A 19,820-nucleotide genomic window follows, 5' to 3' on the forward strand; every position below is an offset into this window, starting at 1 on the left:
CACCTTAACACCTTTCACAGCAAGTTATTTACGTGTTAGGTTTACCAATCAGTGATTTTCCGTCACGCGTGTTGAATTAAGAGAGTTTTAACGAAAATCCACAGTACTGTTCACTTTAACGAAAAACCACATTTTTACACTAAAAAGTCAAACTTGGTACTATTCACTTTACTATTTATTTTGTCTTTATAGTTAAAACTCAAAGTTTTCAAATCCTTTTCATTAGTTTTCTTTTGAATTAAACGCTCATATTCAGCTACATGTAATTATGTTGGTTCATGAATCTTTAATCAATGTGTCTCACTCATATTATGGCTTGACCCAATCATATTGTGGTACCAATATTTTTACTGTCTACCCTCCAAAAAACAGAGCATGCAAACCTATCAGTTTTGATCATTGCCTATAAGCAATCAGTTGCAAGTTTGTGCAACTTGATATTATCAAAACATACATCAAACTGAAACTCCAAGATTCCTTAAAAAAATTATTAATACAATAATGAATATTATAAAGTTCATAACCATAAAAAAAAGGAGTTGCCATTCTTATTATACTCTGTAATTATTTGCATACATGTAAAAATTCATATGATTTATATGATTTATTTTGTCTTTTTGTTTCCTGCTTAGACCAAACTCACATGAAGAATCTGCGGGGGACTTTGACATTAGATTTTCTTGAGGAATAGAAGGTCCATGAAAAGCAACAGAATTCTAATCTAATCCAATTTACAATACTACAGCCATGTGAATTGAATTTGGTTCAGTTTGAAACTTTCCCCTCGGATTTTTGTTAAAAAAAATCACATCAGTTTGAAGCCAACTGGTAAATAATAAGACACAGAGAAAAAGAACCCTAGAGTCCAAGTTCTTGTGGGACCCAAGTCCTTAGAGAAAAACAAAAGTGAGAGGGAGGGAGCCTCCAAATTGTCCTTATATCTGTCAGACAAACCCAACTGCAAAATCCCCTCTCTCCCCTCAAACTTTCCTTTCACTTGGCATTTCTTCTCTGAGGCATTTTCACAAACACTTTCTAAAAGAAACGTTTCTTTTGCACAGCAATGGCGAGACCGCAACAGCGATATCGAGGCGTCCGACAAAGGCATTGGGGCTCTTGGGTCTCCGAGATCCGCCACCCTTTATTGTAAGTCCACGCTTTAAAACATGACAGTTTTTTACGTTCGCGTTTCTGGTTGTGACTTGGAAACTAAGCGAAGCGTTTCTTTTTCTTGTGCAGGAAGACTAGAATTTGGCTGGGAACATTCGAAACGGCGGAAGACGCGGCGAGAGCTTACGACGAAGCGGCGAGGCTAATGTGCGGGCCAAGAGCAAGAACAAACTTCCCTTATAACCCAAATGCGTCTCAGTCCTCGGCCTCCAAACTTCTCTCGGCAACTTTGACAGCAAAACTGCACAGATGCTACATGGCTTCACTCCAAATGACCAAAACTTCACTACAAGAGCCAAAAAAACCGAAAACTTTAGTGTCATCAGGCGCGAAAATGCCAGAGATGATCAGACCTGAAATTCAGCAAGGAGGAGAGGAGAATTGGGTTGTGAGGGAAGTTAAAGTAGAGAGCAGCAGCCAGCAGTTCAAGCCACTTGAAGATGATCACATTGAGCAGATGATTGAAGAGTTACTGCATTACGGGTCCATTGAGTTATGCTCTGTTGTGCCACCACAACCTACCTAAAGTGTACTTCTTTACTTGCCCGCCCGCTTCACTGGCTGTGGTTTCGCTGGATAGTAGACAAGAACAGTGAAAATCTCGTTAATCCATTCATGAACGTTACTGATTAGAACCATTCCAAAAACTCGGACCGGAAGGCCTTATATTTATTTCTCTGCCGATGCAAACTCATGCAGCAGATTTAACCCAATTTTCTCAAACTTGCTAGAAATGGAAGTCCTCGGCTGCATCATTAGATTTAGAACCCCATTAGGACTACCTTCTAAGCAACCCATTTGATGATGCTATTTGTACATTATTGTTATTATTAATTCTATGCTTAATTATCCATGGTTTTAATTGTTTCCAGTTCATCGTCTCCGCAGTAAGCGCAAGTGATTTGGATTTCTTCTGAAAGTTGCAGAACCGATGTTGTTAGCCACTCATTTTATTTATTTTATTTGGAAGTACATGGAAAATTCGAAGATCGTATAAAAGTGAATGCAGTAAATTCAACGAATTAGTTTGCCCTGTAGTGCTGTACATACAAATATCAGTTTCCATGTCCGGACGAAGGGAGAAAACGAGAGCACTGTCTGTTTTCTTGTGCACCTTTTATCTTTCCAAGAAAACAAATAATATAATTGCTCAGTGCCATGGCTAGTGCGCGCACGGTACTGTAATCTCATCAGAAAAGTTATCACACTGATCAGGTGAAAAGTAATTGTTTTAAATTAGGGCCTTCCAGACAACGCATGGTTTTCTGGCTTTTTATCTTCAAATTTAAGAAGCAAAATAATTAAAGTTGTTTTGACTTATGAACCCTAGCAAAACCAACTTATGAGCAGGCTTTTTGTTGGGAATTTGCCGATTTATTCAGAAAAAAATGGACACACTTTCTCATACCTTGCTATTTGAATCCACTAACAATTTGGAGTATATGTATACATATAACGAGCCCCTCACAAGAAGAGAGACTTCCCTGCACATTGGGATATTGTTCGAGAAGACACAATAACATCTTACGAATGTAAGTAAATTGTTCCCTTAAACCGGGATGTGTAAAATATTATTATAAAATAAAAACAAAACCTTGTTTGGATAAACAAAAAAAGTAAACAAGGTTTTTTTTTTTTTTTTTTTTTTGGCAGTTCTTAATCCAACTAATTAGAGTGCTTATAAAATATGTTCATCTTAATTATACCTACTGGATTCAACCAAAATGGCAATCCCAACTTTTTTGTTTAATTTATGCAATCAAATGCATGTGTGTTGTCCCATCTCTATCAGTGAAAACTTCATGATTGTTCACCTGTTTGGGAATTGATTTTGCTCCCCACAACCATCAAAAACTAAAGTTGTTTACTCTAATTATTTTGTTTTTACCAAAGTGCTTAAATTATGACCAAAGTTAGTGAGTTCACCATCATCAATTGTTTGAAACTTGAGAACTCTCCTGGGGACCATGATCAATTTCCACCTGATCTAAAACTACTTTCCCCATTTCATCAAATTCCCCGTGCAACGAGAATGCAACTGTTAGGATATTTTAATTCACTAACATGTAAGAACGTTAAAACGCATGACAACATGATTGTTTTGAAATATTATAACTATAGTGTCGACGTTAATTCATTACAAGTAAATTTTTCTTGTCGTATAGAGCATATGTTGCAAAATTACCAGTTGAAACGAGACCGAATCATTAGTTTTCTAGGAAAGTCCCCATTTAGACAACAAGCACTTCTTTTACTGAAGATTGATCTGACAACCTGATTAGTATTGAAATGGATGGGTTTTGGCTCTTACTTTTCCACCATTTTTTTGCACATTCCAGAGCATTTTTCCAGGTAAAAAGTAGAAAACTATGGATAATTTATGCAGTAATTCTTCTGCTCTTTCCATCAATAAAATCAACTCATTAGGGTTTTGGTAAAAACATGCAACGTACGGAATTTGGGTGACCACAATGATCAAACCTGCAATTTGGAGAACAGAACAGAGGCATTCCCTGGAATTTCACACCAGGAGAGAGAAAGAGAAGGAGAGAGAGAGAGAGGACTGGAAGAGTCAAAGGAGAGATCTTGATCACAAGAAAAAGCAGTCAAACAAATGATGGTGTATCCAATCACGGTGGTGTATAGAATCTCACGAAGGAATAGTTTTTTGGGGAAGAGACAATCATATTTGGTGCTCAATCTTTTCATAACCCAACAACAAAATTTATATTTAATTGTTTATTTCAAATTTCTCTCTAATTAATGGGAATTATCATTTGTTTTGGCCTTTAAGGTGTCTTGGATCAAGTGCAAAGCATGCAAAAATCCAAAACGCAAATTGCTTTGTTTCAAGGGAGTAGGGAGTGAGAAAAGTCTCTGAAGTGAAAGGTTTGGTGTATGGCCTGCTCTCCCAGCAATGCCAAAATACTTTGAAACTGTTTATGAGCACATACTTCACAATAACTCTACTATCGTGTTGAATCACCGTCACATAGTATAATTATTTCATTGTTATTAAAACATATTAATCGGCCATTAACTCTAAAACATGAACTCGTTATATCAAATAGTTTTGGACTCGTTGTTCATCTATATTATAAAGTGTGAATTAAATATACTGCATGATTGTCTTTTAGTATCACACGATAATTTTCGCAACGTGCAGCAGAGCATGTTTACACAAGTTGTTGTTTCCCCCATCCAATAGGCACAAACTGAATTTGATCTTTTCGATGTCTCATACTTCATGTGTTCTTGTTTCCCCCATCCAATAATCACATGGTTGGGGCCTGTGCAGCAGAGCTTGTTTACACAAGTTGTTGAGATATCCACATGGTCCTAATCACAATTACTCTTTAAACTAATCCGAGGAGACAATAATGTGGCATGATAATCTATGAGAAAAGCGGTACTAATCATCTATGTTAATTAGTTAATTAGTCATTAGTCACGTAATTTTCTGTTGGGTAGGGGATGGGCCAGGCAGTGGTTTCACCAAATTAGGACATTATCTAGCAGCTTTGAGAGTGCTTAAGAAGGGGGCCGGGTCTGGATACTTCACATGTGGAGGTTCATTAACTATAATTTACCTAATTTGTCAAGTCTCACTGTGCTTTGATGGAAATGTTATTCTGTTTTCTATAGGAAGAAGGATCCGGAGAAATCACACGAGATCAAGTGGAAATCCGTGACTTAATAGAAGTAAAGTATTGTTGACTAAACATCTAAAAGTAAAGTATTATTGTCGTTTAGTACTACAGTCTAGTGATACTCCTCTTTACTAGTAAGTAAAAAATCTTGAGTCCGATTCTCGTCAACGTCGAATTTGAACCACATTATTATTAATTCATTGTGAGATCTAATCCACTTCATATCCCTTCAAGATAAATAATATCGTTTGTTAAAAAAAATAAAAAATAAAGCATAGTTGTTCCGATGTCCTCATATTTTATTTATCCATCTTTTTGGCTGCTTATTTTTTGTCACTAGATGTTGGGCCGTTAGTTTGGTAATAATCTTCTGGGTGCGTAATATTTTACAAGTTTTCTCTAATGCACATGCTTAAGTGCACATACTACTTACACATGTAAATAAAGACCGTTAGATTAATATGGACGAATGAGATTGACACTTAAACTTAAGTCGCAACCGGGTTAACAAAACTCGTTCGGTCATCTCTAATCGACCTGGTCAAAGGGCTATAGGGTTAAAAATAGTTCGGAGTGACACAAAAACCGTTTTCAATTGAGGGTTAGGCTAAAGGGCTTGTGGGGCCCATCAGGCCCAAACCCCCAAACCAGGCCAGTGGGCTAGCCATTTCTAACCAGCCCTCCAGTGCTAGAATGTCAAGCTTGACATTTTTCCAACCCTCAAACTCCACAATGTTAAGCTTGACATTTTGCCAACCCTCCAGCTCAACCCATTTGAATGTCAATGGCTATTTGGCGTTAGCATGACGCCAGTTAGCAACGGCTAGCTAACGTCATGCTGCTGTTAGGTTACCGTTGAAATTTGAAACTTTTTTTTTGGACAAATTAAAAAAAAACAATTTAATTTTTTTTCCTATAAATACCTACAACATTGAAAACTAAAGCTAAAAAGTACCACGTAGATAAAAATTCTATCTAAAATTTGCACAACCAATTACATCTTGAAACGTGGCACTCGACATCCTATCCAAAAAATTATTAAGATTACATAAAGATAAGAAATTTGGAGAGTTACTCACTTCAGCGACACGTGTCGCTCGAAATCTTATCTGAAAAATTATTGAGATTACATAAAGATAAGAAATATGGATAGTTACTCACGTTAGCGACATGTGTTACTCGAAATCCTATCCAAAAAATTATTAAGATTATGTAAAGATAAGAAATCCGGAGGCCATTCATTTGGCAACAAGTGGCACCCAAAATATGTTCGAAAACTTTATTTTAATATGGTAGTTTAATTTAATTAATCATATTTATTTAATTAGAATAATAAATTATGTTTGACCAATGACCCTTTAGCCCCCTCAGTTGGAGATGATTTTTTATCAAAGGGCAATGTTTGGCCTATGATCATTTAGCCTCGGTTGGAGATGATATAAAATATAACATATCACTGTTTATTAAAATATAATTTCTTGTAAAACTATAGGATTAAAGGAAGCCATTTGGCCCTTCTTCGATCGGAGATGGCCATAGTTCTCTATCTTCCCTCTGGCGTCTGTCCCTCCTCCCTTCCCCTCTGGCGTCTGCCATCGCCAACTACCCTTTCGGTTTCCGACACATCGCGATTGAATCAAACGATATCTCTTCAACCAAATAAACCTTATAACAATGACGATCATAGAAAAAAAAATCAAAGAAATTGGCGCGGAAATGGCTCGGAATTGGAAAACTAAAGTCAAACAGGTTTCCCTTTTACAAATTAATTCCCGATTTAAATCCATCAACGCCTTTTATCAAAGAGTGTGCAAATAGTTATCTTGTTTTTATTATTAATTAAAGAAACAATATGGTGGCTGATCCGTTTTGCTTGGAGAAAAGGAAGCCTTGGATAAGGGAGATTGGTTGGGTCGTAAAGATCCAGTTGTTAACGTCGACCGTTCAGATTGATCTTAAAGGTTAAGAAATAATTGTGTATATAAAACATGTGCACTAGAGAAGCTCCGGATTTTGGGTTTGAATCTGCTAGTGTGAAAGTCAAACTTATGATCAAAGAGAGGCTGAAATGTTTTTGTGAGTCTCTCCGGTCTCCGGAAGGAGAAGTTTTTAATTGTGACGGGAATACAGATGGTACATTATGTGTTTTTATATAAGTGATGAAATTTTACTTTTTAAGTTATTAATTTTTTAACACACATATCCCATCATTTGCATAGTAACATGTGATGTGCCACTTCATATTACGGTCACACTGAAAAATCTCTCCTCATGAAGGGGTGGATATCCGTGGCTTGCCACCACTTATCCCCATTTTTTAAGAAAAAAAAAAAAAAAAAAAAAAGTTGACGGCTCTTTTCAGCCGACATAAGTTGGGCCAAAAGGGGTAAAGCCTAACTTGAATTTGAACACTGGGCTTCTAAGTAGGCCCATCAAATATATTAAGAGGCCTAATAAACTCATGTTTTTAGTTCCTAACCTCACTGCCTAGTGCCTGCACGTAAATGAGGCCTGTTTTAAACATTTTAAAATGAAAGTACTTTCACTCCTTAAGAAGCGCTTGTAACTATTTTATGAAAAGCATGTTGAAATTTTTAATAAAAATGGAAGCGTTTCTGATTTCTTCCCTAAATCATCTCCAAGTGATTTTATAATCCGTACTCACTTTTATCATTTGCAAGTTATTTTATAATCCAATTACTTTTTAACTGTACTATGAAATATTGTTAGAAGGGTTTTCATTATTTAGAGTTTATGACTTGTTTGGAAATGATTTTAAAATGAGTGAAAGTGATTTTGGGTTTCAAAATCACGTGAAGCGCATTTTAGAAGAAGCACCAATTATGTGTTTCTTACAAAAAGTCATTTCAACGTTTTTTTCAAGATTCACTTGCATTTTTACCTTTGATTAGTTCTAAAAACACTTTCAGTCATTTAAAAAAAAAAACTTCCAAATTTAAATCGTTTTTAATCATTTCAAAAGTAGTTCCGCACATACCGAATGTTTTGTCATTTTGTTAAGTTTGAAGTAGTCTCTACTCAGTTGTTGCAAATATGAATTCATTCAACTTGAGGGTCACCCACTACGGAACCTAAGTACCTAACGTTGACAATCTAAATTTTATAAAAAACCAGAATCCAAAACATCAAAAATATTTAAAATGGGTGATTAAAATAGGAGCCGAATCCAAAGGGAAAGTATAACTTAACTCTGTTTTTAAGTGCAGAAGTTGAAGTGTTGGATTGGATTAGCTGCTCTTAATTTAAGATTTAGGGTTTAGTTTAGTGGTAAGCGTGCTTAATCCAGATTCATATACCCGCAGAAAATAATGACCGCAAAATTAGGTGTGGACTGCGTTGTGGAGTATGCTTAAAGTTTAGGGAATATTTGCACATGGTGGGGATTCTTCTGTTTTTTGACTTGATGAATGTTAGGTTAACCTCTACACTCCTGTAATCTTTCATCGCCTAGTGCATATTCTAGTTCAAATATTAAAAATTTAAGAGATAGTGTACCAGTTCACTACTAATCAATACTGATATTACCTCTAACTTAATCATGTGTTAAACTTTAAAAGCGGTCTAGCAACACACTGTTAATTAACAACCGAATTTTCTAAGCTTAATCATTTGCACATACAAGCGAATGTGAGGTTCTATACAATAGACTAAAATAAGGACCTTGAATGAAGGATTGAGATCCACTTTGGATTTTTGTGTTCGGATCCGTGGATCGAGAGATCCGGCCACAATTTCAATCTTACAGCCTCCAATAAATCATCACACTACTCACTTTACAAAAATCTAAAAACTCGAACTGTTTGGATCTCTCGATCCACAATAACAATCTCCTTCCTTGAATGAGCCTTTTTGTGCAGGAAACTGCAAGAAAAAGAGTAGTTAGAAGTACTTTCATTTGGACTCTAGTCACTCCGGACTGAGTCTGCTCCTTCAAGTCCCCTCAAAATTGGTTAACTACTGTGTCTTTGTCTGTTAGCATTTACTTTGACTAGTTTTCTTAAAACCAATACGAAGACTCCAAAACGCTCCACTTCGGTGCAAGTTCAGGTCAAAATAAATATAGTCAATGCAATTGAACTTGATTTGCATTTACTGCCATTTTGTATATTGATATAAGAAAATTCAATAACGTACTATATGTTATAAAAGGGTTAAAGTTTGAGAGATAACCTTTTTAGTGGTAGGTGCAAGGTAGATGTAAAATGCCACACAAAAACTATAGCACAAGAGGATAACAAATAAAAGCAGAGAAAATAGATGATGTTACTGATATTTTTCTCTCGTTCACTTCTTCTTTCTTTTCCTTGTAACTTAAAAACGTGCGGAGTGCTCTATTTATAGAGCAACTCCAAACTAATGCAGTTAATGCATCTTGAATTTTATGACACTTCGTCTCACTATACAATTTCACATTCAACTTTCACTTTGCATGGACATTGAAAATTTCTGCCCATGCTGAAGATTTTTGCTAACATACTTTGTGGGCATTCATTGCCATCAGACATCAGACTTTTCAACATTATAAATATTATACGACGACCCTAAATATACAATAAGCAGTAATGTATCATAATTTAGCGTTTTTCATCAAATGTTTAGCGTTCTTTCTATTTAATCTTGATTAAGAGTCTGTCACCCGCTCCATTCGAGCATCTTCCCTTAGCCCATCATTTTCATATGCCTCAATTTCTTGGAAATTTCGTAAAAAAAATCATCAGAAAAACCTCACAATCACATTAATTTGTGGTCTGATTTGTAAATATAAAAGTACAACTAAAAGGAACGGTCGAGTACCTAGAGTACCAGCTGGCAATTTTAAAGCAGAAGACCAAGGAAGGAGACAAAATAAAGGATGACTTTGCCAAGCACAAAATGCTTTGGATTTCTATGGTAGTTTGATGACAAAAGCAAAAGAAATGGGTCACCGCTGTCTGATACTCTTATGAAGTTTTCAACAGTTCGAACTACTAGACACACCTAATAATTCAGATTTATGTTTTTTTTTTTTTGGTCAGCAAAAAAAAAGGATGCAACACATGCACTTCTCAAAAGTCACCTATCCTAATATGGCTCTCACTCAAATTCACTTGATATCAAAATTCTAATAAGATTCGATGCATGTGAGTTGGTATGATCGTATCTCCCATTAGATTAGCTAGTAAGCAAAAATAATATTTTCTCAACTCAATCATGACTATTCATTTTCTATACTACAATATAATGTTATGCTTCTTATTTGTCGAAAGTTTAGATTTAACTTTTGTAAATGACGAGTTCCTCTCTCCTTAATGTTAAAATATCGATGTTATCAACAAAAAAAAAACTTCAGTGAATGGTGAGTTCGATTCTTCTTAGTGTAAAAATACTTCTGTAAACTTTTTGTGGCTGCTGTGATTTGCTGTGCAACTTGGATTGGATTAGCGTGCTGTTTATTAAATTATACATGCCATGTTTGAATCCAAAAACAGACTTATTTAGGGTTGGGTATCTTATCTCAGCCTCGATATGGATGTCCCCACTATTCTGTAGTCAATAGGATCAGGTTATCTGTGGTGAAACTTTTTACAAAAACATTAATTTTTTGTACTTTGGTTCTAACAGGTCTTAACGTTGATCATATACAATGTAAGCAGTGGCGGAATTAAGATTTCATGTGTGAGAGAGTTTCTTACATACATAAGTAATTTGAACGCGTAACATGAGAGATTTGAGTAATTTGCATAAAAATAGAAAAACTTCAAATTCAACATAAAGAATTTAAAACATTTCACAACACAGAAACATGAATATGAGGTAAAAGAGTAAGCAATAATTTTTTAGAAATATAAGTTAAAGCCAAAGAAAAGTTGATAGAATAAGGAGCGGAAATGAAGACTGCATTGCAATAAGAGGAATATAGGAAAAATGAAGCACGTTCTGAAACCGAAAAGAGTTTGGATTGAGAATACACTTGAATTTTAAGAATATTAGACTAGTATTCAACCACATCTGTTATAATAACAAGAAGAAAAAGGCAGAACAAGTCCTACTATTCTGATCCTTTAATGGCTCCTCCACCGAATGTAAGAATTGTTCCTAATTTGTATTTTTCTCTTATTTATACAAGAGTGAAAAGTAAAATATGAGAAAAAGGCTGAGGGAGTGGGAGTAAAGCTATATGATATTTGTCCGGTTAGTCCAACGAATATAAAGTGAGAGGAACTTGCATGAAAGTAATAGAATCATAAACTATGAAAGGATTTTACCTTGTTAGTCCCATTTAAATTAAAGGAATGTTTCAAGTTCATTGATTTGCTTGTTCTTTTATAAGAGACAACACACTTACAAATATTTTACAATTCACAATCAGCTGATTCATCCACGTAAATCACAATGTGTCACAACATAATATCAAGCTCACTATAGATATATATTGTCCTTAAGACCTACTTTGATTAAGTAAAAACCAAGTATCGCTAGACAAGTTACTCATGTACAAAAAAATGATAAACTACTTACAAAAATACTTTTACAATCCATAAATGTGATTTACTATCGAGCTCATTATACACGCATACAGTCACCATATTAGCTTAAGATGAACTTTGAGATATTATCTGATCAAGTGGAAACTGAATATTGCTAAACTTGTTGGTAACGTACAAAAAAATGGTTCTAAGTTGATCAATTTGGTTCTTGACACGCTTTAGGGGGAGACTTTGGCCATTTCCACTTTTTCATTCAAATTTCAAAGGTCCCAAAAGAATGCCCTGCCTTGACTTTTACGTGTAACCATAATGTTTGAGATTTAATAATAGACAGGAAGAATTTTCAGAGTTTATCACAAATCACGTAGCGTGAGAGTTCCTTTAGCGTCTTCTCTTGCCCTTTTCTTCCTCCCTGCACGCCTTCATCTTTCTCTTTTACTTCTCCTCATCTATGTAAACTAGACTTACGATTTATTTATGAATCAATCACAGTTTAGCATATGCATGTAATTTTAATGTATTTCATACTTTTAATTCATTACTTTACATACATTTAGCACGATGATTTTGAATTGTTACAGTGAGACAATGTTCATAATTTCCCTTAATTACTTTTTTTTTTTTTTCCGATGAAAGTATAAAGAAACAGAATTGTCTCTATGCCAATATAAGAGGTACTAAACAGACGATAAAATGTATAAAACCATAGTATTTAGTACCCATCCACAACTTATTAAATTAAAATGTTGTGATCCATTCTATCTGTTCATGCAAAAAGAGCATGTACAATTTACAAATAGAAGACTCCTTTTACGTGTTGGTTGAAACATGAAAGTCCAATATTTATCTCGACAGTCTCTATTCTCCGTACCTTTGTCCCTCCCAATTTCATCTGTGGAGTCCGTGACAGATCCTTTCTCTCTCTCTCTCTCTCTCTCTCTCTCTCTCTCTCTCCCCCTGCCCCTCTCCTCCCAATATCCCCCCATAAAACCCCATACCCTTGCCACCGTCTCTCTCCAACTCTCTCTCTCTCTCTCTCTCGCTCCAAAAAGCACCAAAACCCTCAAAGATTCCCTTAAAACACAACCCAACACTACAATCTAACTAAGTTCCAAAACCCCACCACCCAAATGTCCCGCCACTACTCCTCCGCTTTCCCTTCTTGCTTCCGCCCGTCCACCTCCATCAACGGTCGCCTCTCACCACCGTCTCCGCCTCCCATCTCCGGGCACCCCAACCTCACAACCTGCCTCTACCACACCGACCACGCCCTCTTCTCCCTCACCTGGTCCCGCTCCTTCCTCGGCCGCTCCCTCCACCTCAACCTCCTCCGCCACTCCTTCGATTCGCCCCTCCCTCCGTCGCTCTCGTCCCCTTCCTTCCACCTCCACATCAAGCCCTTTCTCTTCTGGAAGAAGCACGGCTCCAAGAAGCTCTCCCCCAACATTCTCCTCTTCTGGGACCTCTCCAAAGCCCGGTTCGGCTCCGGACCTGAACCCCAATCCGGGTTCTACATCGCCGTCGTCGTCGACAACGAGATGACCCTCCTTGTCGGCGATTTGACCCGCGAAGCCTACGCCAAGACCCGGGCCCAAAAATCCGAGACTCCGCAAATCCCAATCTTGAAAAGAGAGCACGTCGTCGCCAAGAAAATCTACACCACTAAGGCCCGGTTCGGCGGTAAATTGCGGGAGATCCGAATCGATTGCGGGTCAAACGCCGACCCGACCCGGCTCTGCTTTAGTGTCGACGGCCAGGTTGTCCTGCAGATAAAGCGGTTGAAGTGGAAATTCAGGGGGAACGAGCGAATCGAAGTCGACGGGACTCCGCTGCAGATCTCGTGGGACGTCTACAACTGGCTTTTCGAGAGCGACGGCGGCGGCGACGACGGCCACGCGGTATTCATGTTCAGATTCGAAGAAGACGGGGAGATTAAAGAGAACAATTACCAACTGGGTCATCTGAATTCGTGGAATTTCGGAATGAGCGGGATTGAGTGGCGAAAGATGGGGAAGAGCTTGTCTTCTTCGTCGGTTTCGATGTCGTCGGCGGGGTCTTCCGGTGGAAGTTCGTCGGTGATGGAGTGGGCGAGCACGGAGGAGAGCGAGCTCAGCGGCGGTCCTGCTGGGTTTTCTTTGTTTGTTTATGCCTGGAAAAGGTGAAGTCCAGTCCGGTCCGGTCCAGTCCAATCCAATCAATTCAATTAAATTCTTGAAGCTAGTAGTATAGCGTGCGTGTTTGAGATGTTAATCCTTGGTGGGATTGGATTATATAATGATTAGCTAGTGATCTCTTACTAACCCATTTGTTTGTTGAACATAAATCGAATAAATTCCGATTTAATGGAGAAGCATAACTACGAAATTCATAGATAATTAGAGCTAACAAATATATGTAGTTAGTTACTAATTACTATACTTGGCAAGTAAAAGAGAAACCCAGCTGGTTTTCTGTTGTTGATTTTTTGTATTGGGAATATGATGTAATTTTCATATTGTTTGTGTAATGTAGTTTGTGAAAGATCAATGTTGAAGTAAACCATCTCTCCCATCATCTTAATAGCTCAAATTGTGAAGAGTATTTATCCGCCGGACGCGATTAAGAGCGTTTCATGATTTGGACATTGTTTTTCAATTCACTGTGACTCGCATTTAATTTTTTTAGCCTTTCTGTTTCTTAGTATAGATTAGCATAAAATGTTTTTACACTAAAAAATGCATAGAAAATAAAAAAGTGTAAAAACAAATTAAAAATTCTTGTTTTCTAGTTCAATTCTCAGAAACAGAACAAAAAAAATAACCCAAACGGAAAACTTTATTGTTGAATCCCCATAGCCATCACCTCCATCGTTCTCTCTCCTGGGCCAATTTATCAGTTCTGAAATCGGCGACCTGACGGGCCTCCTTTGCTGTCAGCTTGAGTTTGAAGTAAGAGAGAAAATGCGGGAAGTAAGGGGGGAGAGAGAGAGAGAGAGAGACATGGATGGGGGTGACTGGTCGGGGTTTTACAGATTCAGATGAACGGCCAGCGAATTGGCCGACGCGGGAGAGAAGGGAAGAGGAAGAGAGTTTGAATTCTTTTTTATTATTATATTTTTAATACGACTGAAATTTTAAGAATTGAATACCAAACAAATTTTTGAATTAAAAATTCAAATCCAAACATGAATATATTAAAAAATAAAAAATTGAGTTAAATTATTAGTACCAAATGGACCTTAGATTCTGATTTGTGGTGTGGCGTGAGCGGTGACATTTTGATTGGGAGTGTGGTAGAGTTGTTCATATGAAATTTTCCTAAGTTGGCGACACTGGACAAGTTGCTTGTGAGCCGGGTAATTTATTTATTACTTTTTTATTATTTTCTTGGTGGCGTAAAATTAAATAATAAGCAATATCTTGGTCCTTTAGACCATCTCCAATGGTTGGGCTAAAAGCTAAATATTTTAGCCCGAAAAATCTAGCTTTTAGCCCAGAAATAACTTTTCTGCTCCAACCGTTCTAGCGTAAAATTTTAGCCCGGGATTATTAAAGAATGAATTTAGTCTATTTTTTTTGTTAAATTTAATTTTTTTAAAAAAAATAAATATGTAGACTATCGTAAATTAATTTTATGAACATTTTTATCTAAAAAAATTTAAATTCCAATAAATATTGGGTGGAGTCCACTCCGATTTCTGGGCTAAATTTTGGGAGGAATTTGGCATTGGTTTAACATTTAGCATTTAGCCCAAATTTTTCCCTTGGGTTGGAGTGGGTTTGGAGGGAAATTTTGAGAGGTAATTTGGCTTTTAGCCCATCATTGAAGTTGGTCTTAGGCACAATCTGAACCGTGAAATTTGCTGACCGTCCTTTGGGTCGATAAATAAACTGACAGTGCACGGTGGATTTGGGTCAGGAAAATTGATAAAGGAAAGGGACAATCTTGGGCGACCAGACCTGACCCGAAGTGGTGTGAACCGGTCAAAGGAAATGAATATTGGGAAAGAAAACGTCAGAAGGTGGTAATTAGTATCGGTGGTGGCAGGGTTGACTGTTGAACCGGAAGCCTCTCTGCTTTCCACTTGTATATTTCATCTCTTCCGCCCTTTCGAAGACCTGGAATATCTAGTAATGATAAAATAAAAATGTGCGAAAATTATTTGTGTAAGTAACGTTCAAAAACCTAAGTGATATTCTTTACGAGAAAATTTTGAGCAAGATTGTCTGATCACATTATTAGAGGAGACTTCTTTTCCTAAAACATGAGATTTTATTCGAAAATTGTCTTGCCTAATGCAAAAATTATCCTAATCAAGTAATTATTGATTTACTTGCTGAAGGGTTTATCCGAACGATGAATTTGTTTAATCGGTAGTTTAATTGACAAATAAAACTTTTCATGTTTCCTTTTTGTAGTGGGTTTGGAAGAATCGGCTGCTGAAGTTGTCAAATTGGTACAAATAAGCCGTTGTGATGTTATCTAATTCGCACGTGTTTGTGCACAAGTTTAGCATGCAGTCTTCCTACTAATGTGAAAATCCCCCACAGCCTACTATTGAAAACAAGACTCAATCCACCTTATCTGCTGCCCAAAAAAGGTACGCTTTTAGTCAATATCTCATGCATGCCTTCCGTGATTTTCCTTTCAGTTTTGACAAGCTTTCTTAAGGTATAATACCTTGATTTGCTAGGAAGAGGAGCGTAGGGATCCTTCGCTAGTATGGCTACGCTGATTCTACCGTACATACATGTAGAACTCAAAGGGAGAGAACAGTTAAAATCAATCCGTATATGCATGCGCAAGTCATAAACCATGAAAAGATCTAGGATCAACTTGCATGGATTCGACTGATTCTAACATTTACCTTTCTCATGATAATCACTTCACTTCAATACAATGCACCTTGATGTCGATGAAAATTCTACGATGTAACGGTGTATGAGATGTACCAGTGTAGTGAACGACTGAATTTGCATGAATCAATCTCATTCTAACCGTTCAAATATCGGTGAATCCCATGCTTTGATGAAAATTCCCGGGGTCGATCCAAAGAATGATTAGTCATGGGACATGAAGTACGAGTTAAAGGTGGGGTTGCCATTGAAGGTGCAGAGTTGTTGTCCGGACTCCGGATGCTTCCTGTAAAAAGGTCGACATCTCTCCAGAGAATCTAATAAAAGGCACAGAGAGAAGGACGCAGGGTTTCACAATTCACATGCAGATTGTTTGTCTTGTAATGCTATGGACGGGAACGGGATTTGTCGATTTCTTTCAATACTAGGTATCTTTACTTCACATTCTCCAGATAAGGAACAACTTTCAACTAAAGTTGGGGTCCATTTGTTTTCAATTTTTTTATTTGTTTTTACCTTTTTTTTTTTTAAAAAAAAATCTGAAATCTTATTTGGTAGTTAATTTCACTTTTTATGAGGGAAATTGAAAACTTAAAATAGTTACCAAACAAGATTTCAGTTTCCAGTTTTCAAAAAGTGAAAACGAAAAATGAAATGATTATCAAACAACTTATAAATAAATTTGTTTCTCTTTGTAAAAGGAATGAAAGTACTTGCAAAATGATTCACATCACATATGGTATAGCACAAGTTCAAAAAATAGGGTGGTGCTATCCACATTCCACACACATCTATTTTTATCCCTAATACACTCCATGTTAATTTATTTCATTTTATCTTATTCAATTCGTTCGATCAATTGAGAGAAACATTGCATCCATAAAACAAGTCAAAGTTTGACTTGTAACTTGCACGTAAAGGTTCCAAATACTTTTAAATCGGTTGCAACAAAGACATTTGAAAATCGTAAAAAAGAACGTAGTGTGCAAGTTTCTTAGAAATAGGGATTTGCGGGTTCATGAACTTTAAGCAACTTTAATCATCATAGCCGGAATCCTTGACAGTAAGTAGGGGTTGTGGTTGCTCGTTATAGGTATTTTCACTTCACTTGCTCGATTCAGATGTAATGAAATGGAGTTTTGAGGAGCTTATTTGTGAAAGACCCCGTGCAAAATTGAGGTGTAAACTAACATGTACACACTCAATGTTTTTTCCGAAGGCATATTTTAACCTACTCTAATTTACAAGGAAAACCGGAGATTCAGACGTAGGTACAAACGATATACACGGTCTTGTGGGCCTCTTGTTACTTAGAATCCAGGAGCCGAAGCCCCAATATTTGGGTTTAGGTGATCTATTTGAATTAAGCCCAAATTAAGCCCAAACTGAAACCCAAGATTAGAACAAGAACTCAAAAGCCATCCACCCACATGAGAAAGTTTTTCACCAAAAATGCGGGGGCCCCAAACAGACTACGAAATGAAGGCATAATGAGAAAACCCACTAGGTCTCCCACCCACCTACTATCCATAATGCACGCCTACATGTTACAGAGAAACGTTCGTAGGACTGCCTACCTAAGGCATCTTTCGTACCAAGTGGGACCAGCGTTGGATCAGATCGACCAATTCAGTCAGACGGACTGGTGCCTGTGTGAGAGGTGCCATACCAAATGGTTGCGAAAATTCATAGGTCTGCATGCGTGCGACTCAATTCTCATTTTGTACGGTCCCTTGAAGATAGAAGAAACCAATTTGAAAACCTTCAACCTTATAGTTCTCACTTCTCACCAATGCGTCAAAAAAACCATGAACCATTTTTTTTTTTTTTTTTATTTTATACAGAAAACAGCAGGACTTCAACGATTTCAAGCAGCTGTTTACACAGCAATGCAAACAGATTACATGATGGGAAAAAATTAGAATTTGCAATTTCCGCCATTCCTTTGTGCAATTGAAATTCTAAAACCCTAGTCTCAAAACTAAAAACAGTGTCAAAGCTTTAGAGTAACCGCCGAGGTTGAGGAAGAATGGACCAAAGATTGAGACGGAGGAACGCAGTGTCTTTGTCTACTACTTCTGCCTGCAGACTCTGCAGTGGAAGATTTTAATGAAGAGGACCGAGGATTTGAGGATGCACAATTAGTCGAATGGCTTCTCAGTTTCTTCTTGTCTCCGTTACAAACCCCCTCTGATCTTACTTGTCGAACCTTAGTTTCGTTAAGACCAGCCGGAAGAACACAATTGCAGAAGAAACCTAAAGTTCACCACAATGACGCATATGAATTATTACGGAACAAGAAAGTCTGCCTAACGTCATAGACATCCCAAAAAGATTATACAATGGACAAGTAATTAACAATACAGAATCATGTGTATCCAAATTGTTATTTTCCAATGAATTTTGAATCCTATGTGCAATAAACTGAATCTAAAAACGGGTAACAATGGAAGTTCCGGTTGTCATGTGGCATTGGCATTCATGGTATGCTACTAAAAGTGGTTTTGTTTCATGGTGGTGATATACTAACAATGGCGGGATCACAGAAAAACTGATAGTAGATGCTTGATTTCTTACCAAGCCGAGCGAGGCGGTTGACCCAGCGAGGAATAGGCTTCCCCGTCAATCTGGTGCACACATCATTACAGAAGTGGTTGCAGTTCTTGGTGATAAGATGGTACGTGTTCCCGGAGTATTCCTCTGCTAGTTTCTCCATAAATGCACGGACCTCCTTCGGATCCAAATCCGTTCTTCCGATCAAAATTGATTTTCTGAACACAAAGCCGGGGCATTGCTTCGGTTCCACTTCGAAAATCCCAGTCGTTGCATGGTCATGAGCTCCAAAGGCATATTCAACGCCATGTACTGCATCACATTAAAATAAAACATTCATGCAAATAAACAAATACAAACATCCACATTTGTGTCTACCATAAAAGTCTAAAATCAAAGGATGAAAACAAACAAACAAATGTATATTATTTTTTATTACCACAATAATAAAATCAATTAAAAATTGGGAAAATCGCTTGGAATTGAGTTCATTCGAGAGTAAAGGTTCTCAATTTATCAAACCCAAAACATGAAAACTGAATTCTAATTACCCTTTCAGAATCAAATCACTCAGAAACTCTTTGATTCTTCCTAAAACATAAAACCCAAGTTCAACTTGATCGAAATTCCACTACCCGGATCCAAAATTCAGGCTTTGATACCAATTTGTTGAGTTTTCATTCAACCAAAACACAGGGCCAGATCTAAGACTTTCTCCACAGCCAAACAGAAGATAACCCAAAAAAAAAAAAAAAAAGGAAAAACCCATTAAAATTCATTACCTTGGACGCCGGAATGGTAGACTCCGAGGCCGAGCCAATACGCGTAGCCATTGATCGGAGTAAGATCGTACACGTTCAGATAAACGGGCACCTTCCCAATCTTCTTCTTCCTCGGCACCAATACCATCCTACAAAGCATTTTCTCTTTCTATCTCTCTCCCCAGGAAGATCAGAATCCAAAAACTCCCGAACCAAAATTGAATTCGAAAACGGAGAGCTCCAGCTGCCCCAAAAGCCAGCGGGAACTGCCAAAACCGAGGGCGCCTCGGAAATTGTAGAGGTTTCGGGAGGGCAGAACGGGAAGAGAAGATTCGGAGAATTTTCTTTTCCAGAGATATTTAT

At 37.3% G+C, this 19,820-nt stretch overlaps 3 protein-coding genes across 3 annotated transcripts; 2 read left to right on the plus strand and 1 right to left on the minus strand.

Annotated features, from left to right (window-relative positions):
- Positions 1 to 953: 953 nt before the first annotated feature.
- LOC103953878 (ethylene-responsive transcription factor ERF003) lies at positions 954 to 2,023 on the plus strand. The gene is made up of 2 exons (XM_009365682.3): positions 954 to 1,146; positions 1,240 to 2,023. The coding sequence occupies exons 1-2, from the start codon at positions 1,064 to 1,066 to the stop codon at positions 1,694 to 1,696; spliced, it is 540 nt and encodes a 179-aa protein (XP_009363957.1). The 5' UTR covers positions 954 to 1,063; the 3' UTR covers positions 1,697 to 2,023.
- Positions 2,024 to 12,298: 10,275 nt separating this feature from the next.
- On the plus strand, positions 12,299 to 13,861 carry LOC103953867. The gene has a single exon (XM_009365671.3). The coding sequence runs from the start codon at positions 12,439 to 12,441 to the stop codon at positions 13,468 to 13,470; it is 1,032 nt and encodes a 343-aa protein (XP_009363946.2). The 5' UTR covers positions 12,299 to 12,438; the 3' UTR covers positions 13,471 to 13,861.
- Positions 13,862 to 17,936: 4,075 nt separating this feature from the next.
- Positions 17,937 to 19,668, minus strand: LOC103953857 (deSI-like protein At4g17486). The gene is made up of 3 exons (XM_009365663.3): positions 19,479 to 19,668; positions 18,721 to 19,008; positions 17,937 to 18,399 (listed from the first exon to the last, which is right to left on the minus strand). Exons 1-3 carry the CDS (start codon positions 19,615 to 19,617, stop codon positions 18,137 to 18,139), a joined length of 690 nt encoding a protein of 229 aa, XP_009363938.2. The 5' UTR covers positions 19,618 to 19,668; the 3' UTR covers positions 17,937 to 18,136.
- Positions 19,669 to 19,820: the final 152 nt, after the last annotated feature.

The sequence above is a fragment of a genome, unplaced genomic scaffold (genome assembly GCF_019419815.1).
Source record: "Pyrus x bretschneideri cultivar Hongxiangsu unplaced genomic scaffold, Pyrus_bretschneideri_v1 Contig1, whole genome shotgun sequence".
NCBI lineage: Eukaryota > Viridiplantae > Streptophyta > Magnoliopsida > Rosales > Rosaceae > Pyrus > Pyrus x bretschneideri.

Coding starts and splice junctions, on each gene's coding strand:
- LOC103953878 (XM_009365682.3), top strand. CDS start 1,064: ATGGCGAGACCGCAACAGCGATATCGAGGCGTCCGACAAAGGCATTGG. Junction 1,147..1,239: donor GAGATCCGCCACCCTTTATT/GTAAGTCCACGC, acceptor TTTCTTGTGCAG/GAAGACTAGAATTTGGCTGG.
- LOC103953867 (XM_009365671.3), top strand. CDS start 12,439: ATGTCCCGCCACTACTCCTCCGCTTTCCCTTCTTGCTTCCGCCCGTCC.
- LOC103953857 (XM_009365663.3), bottom strand. CDS start 19,617: ATGCTTTGTAGGATGGTATTGGTGCCGAGGAAGAAGAAGATTGGGAAG. Junction 19,009..19,478: donor CTACCATTCCGGCGTCCAAG/GTAATGAATTTT, acceptor AATGTGATGCAG/TACATGGCGTTGAATATGCC. Junction 18,400..18,720: donor CAACCGCCTCGCTCGGCTTG/GTAAGAAATCAA, acceptor GGTGAACTTTAG/GTTTCTTCTGCAATTGTGTT.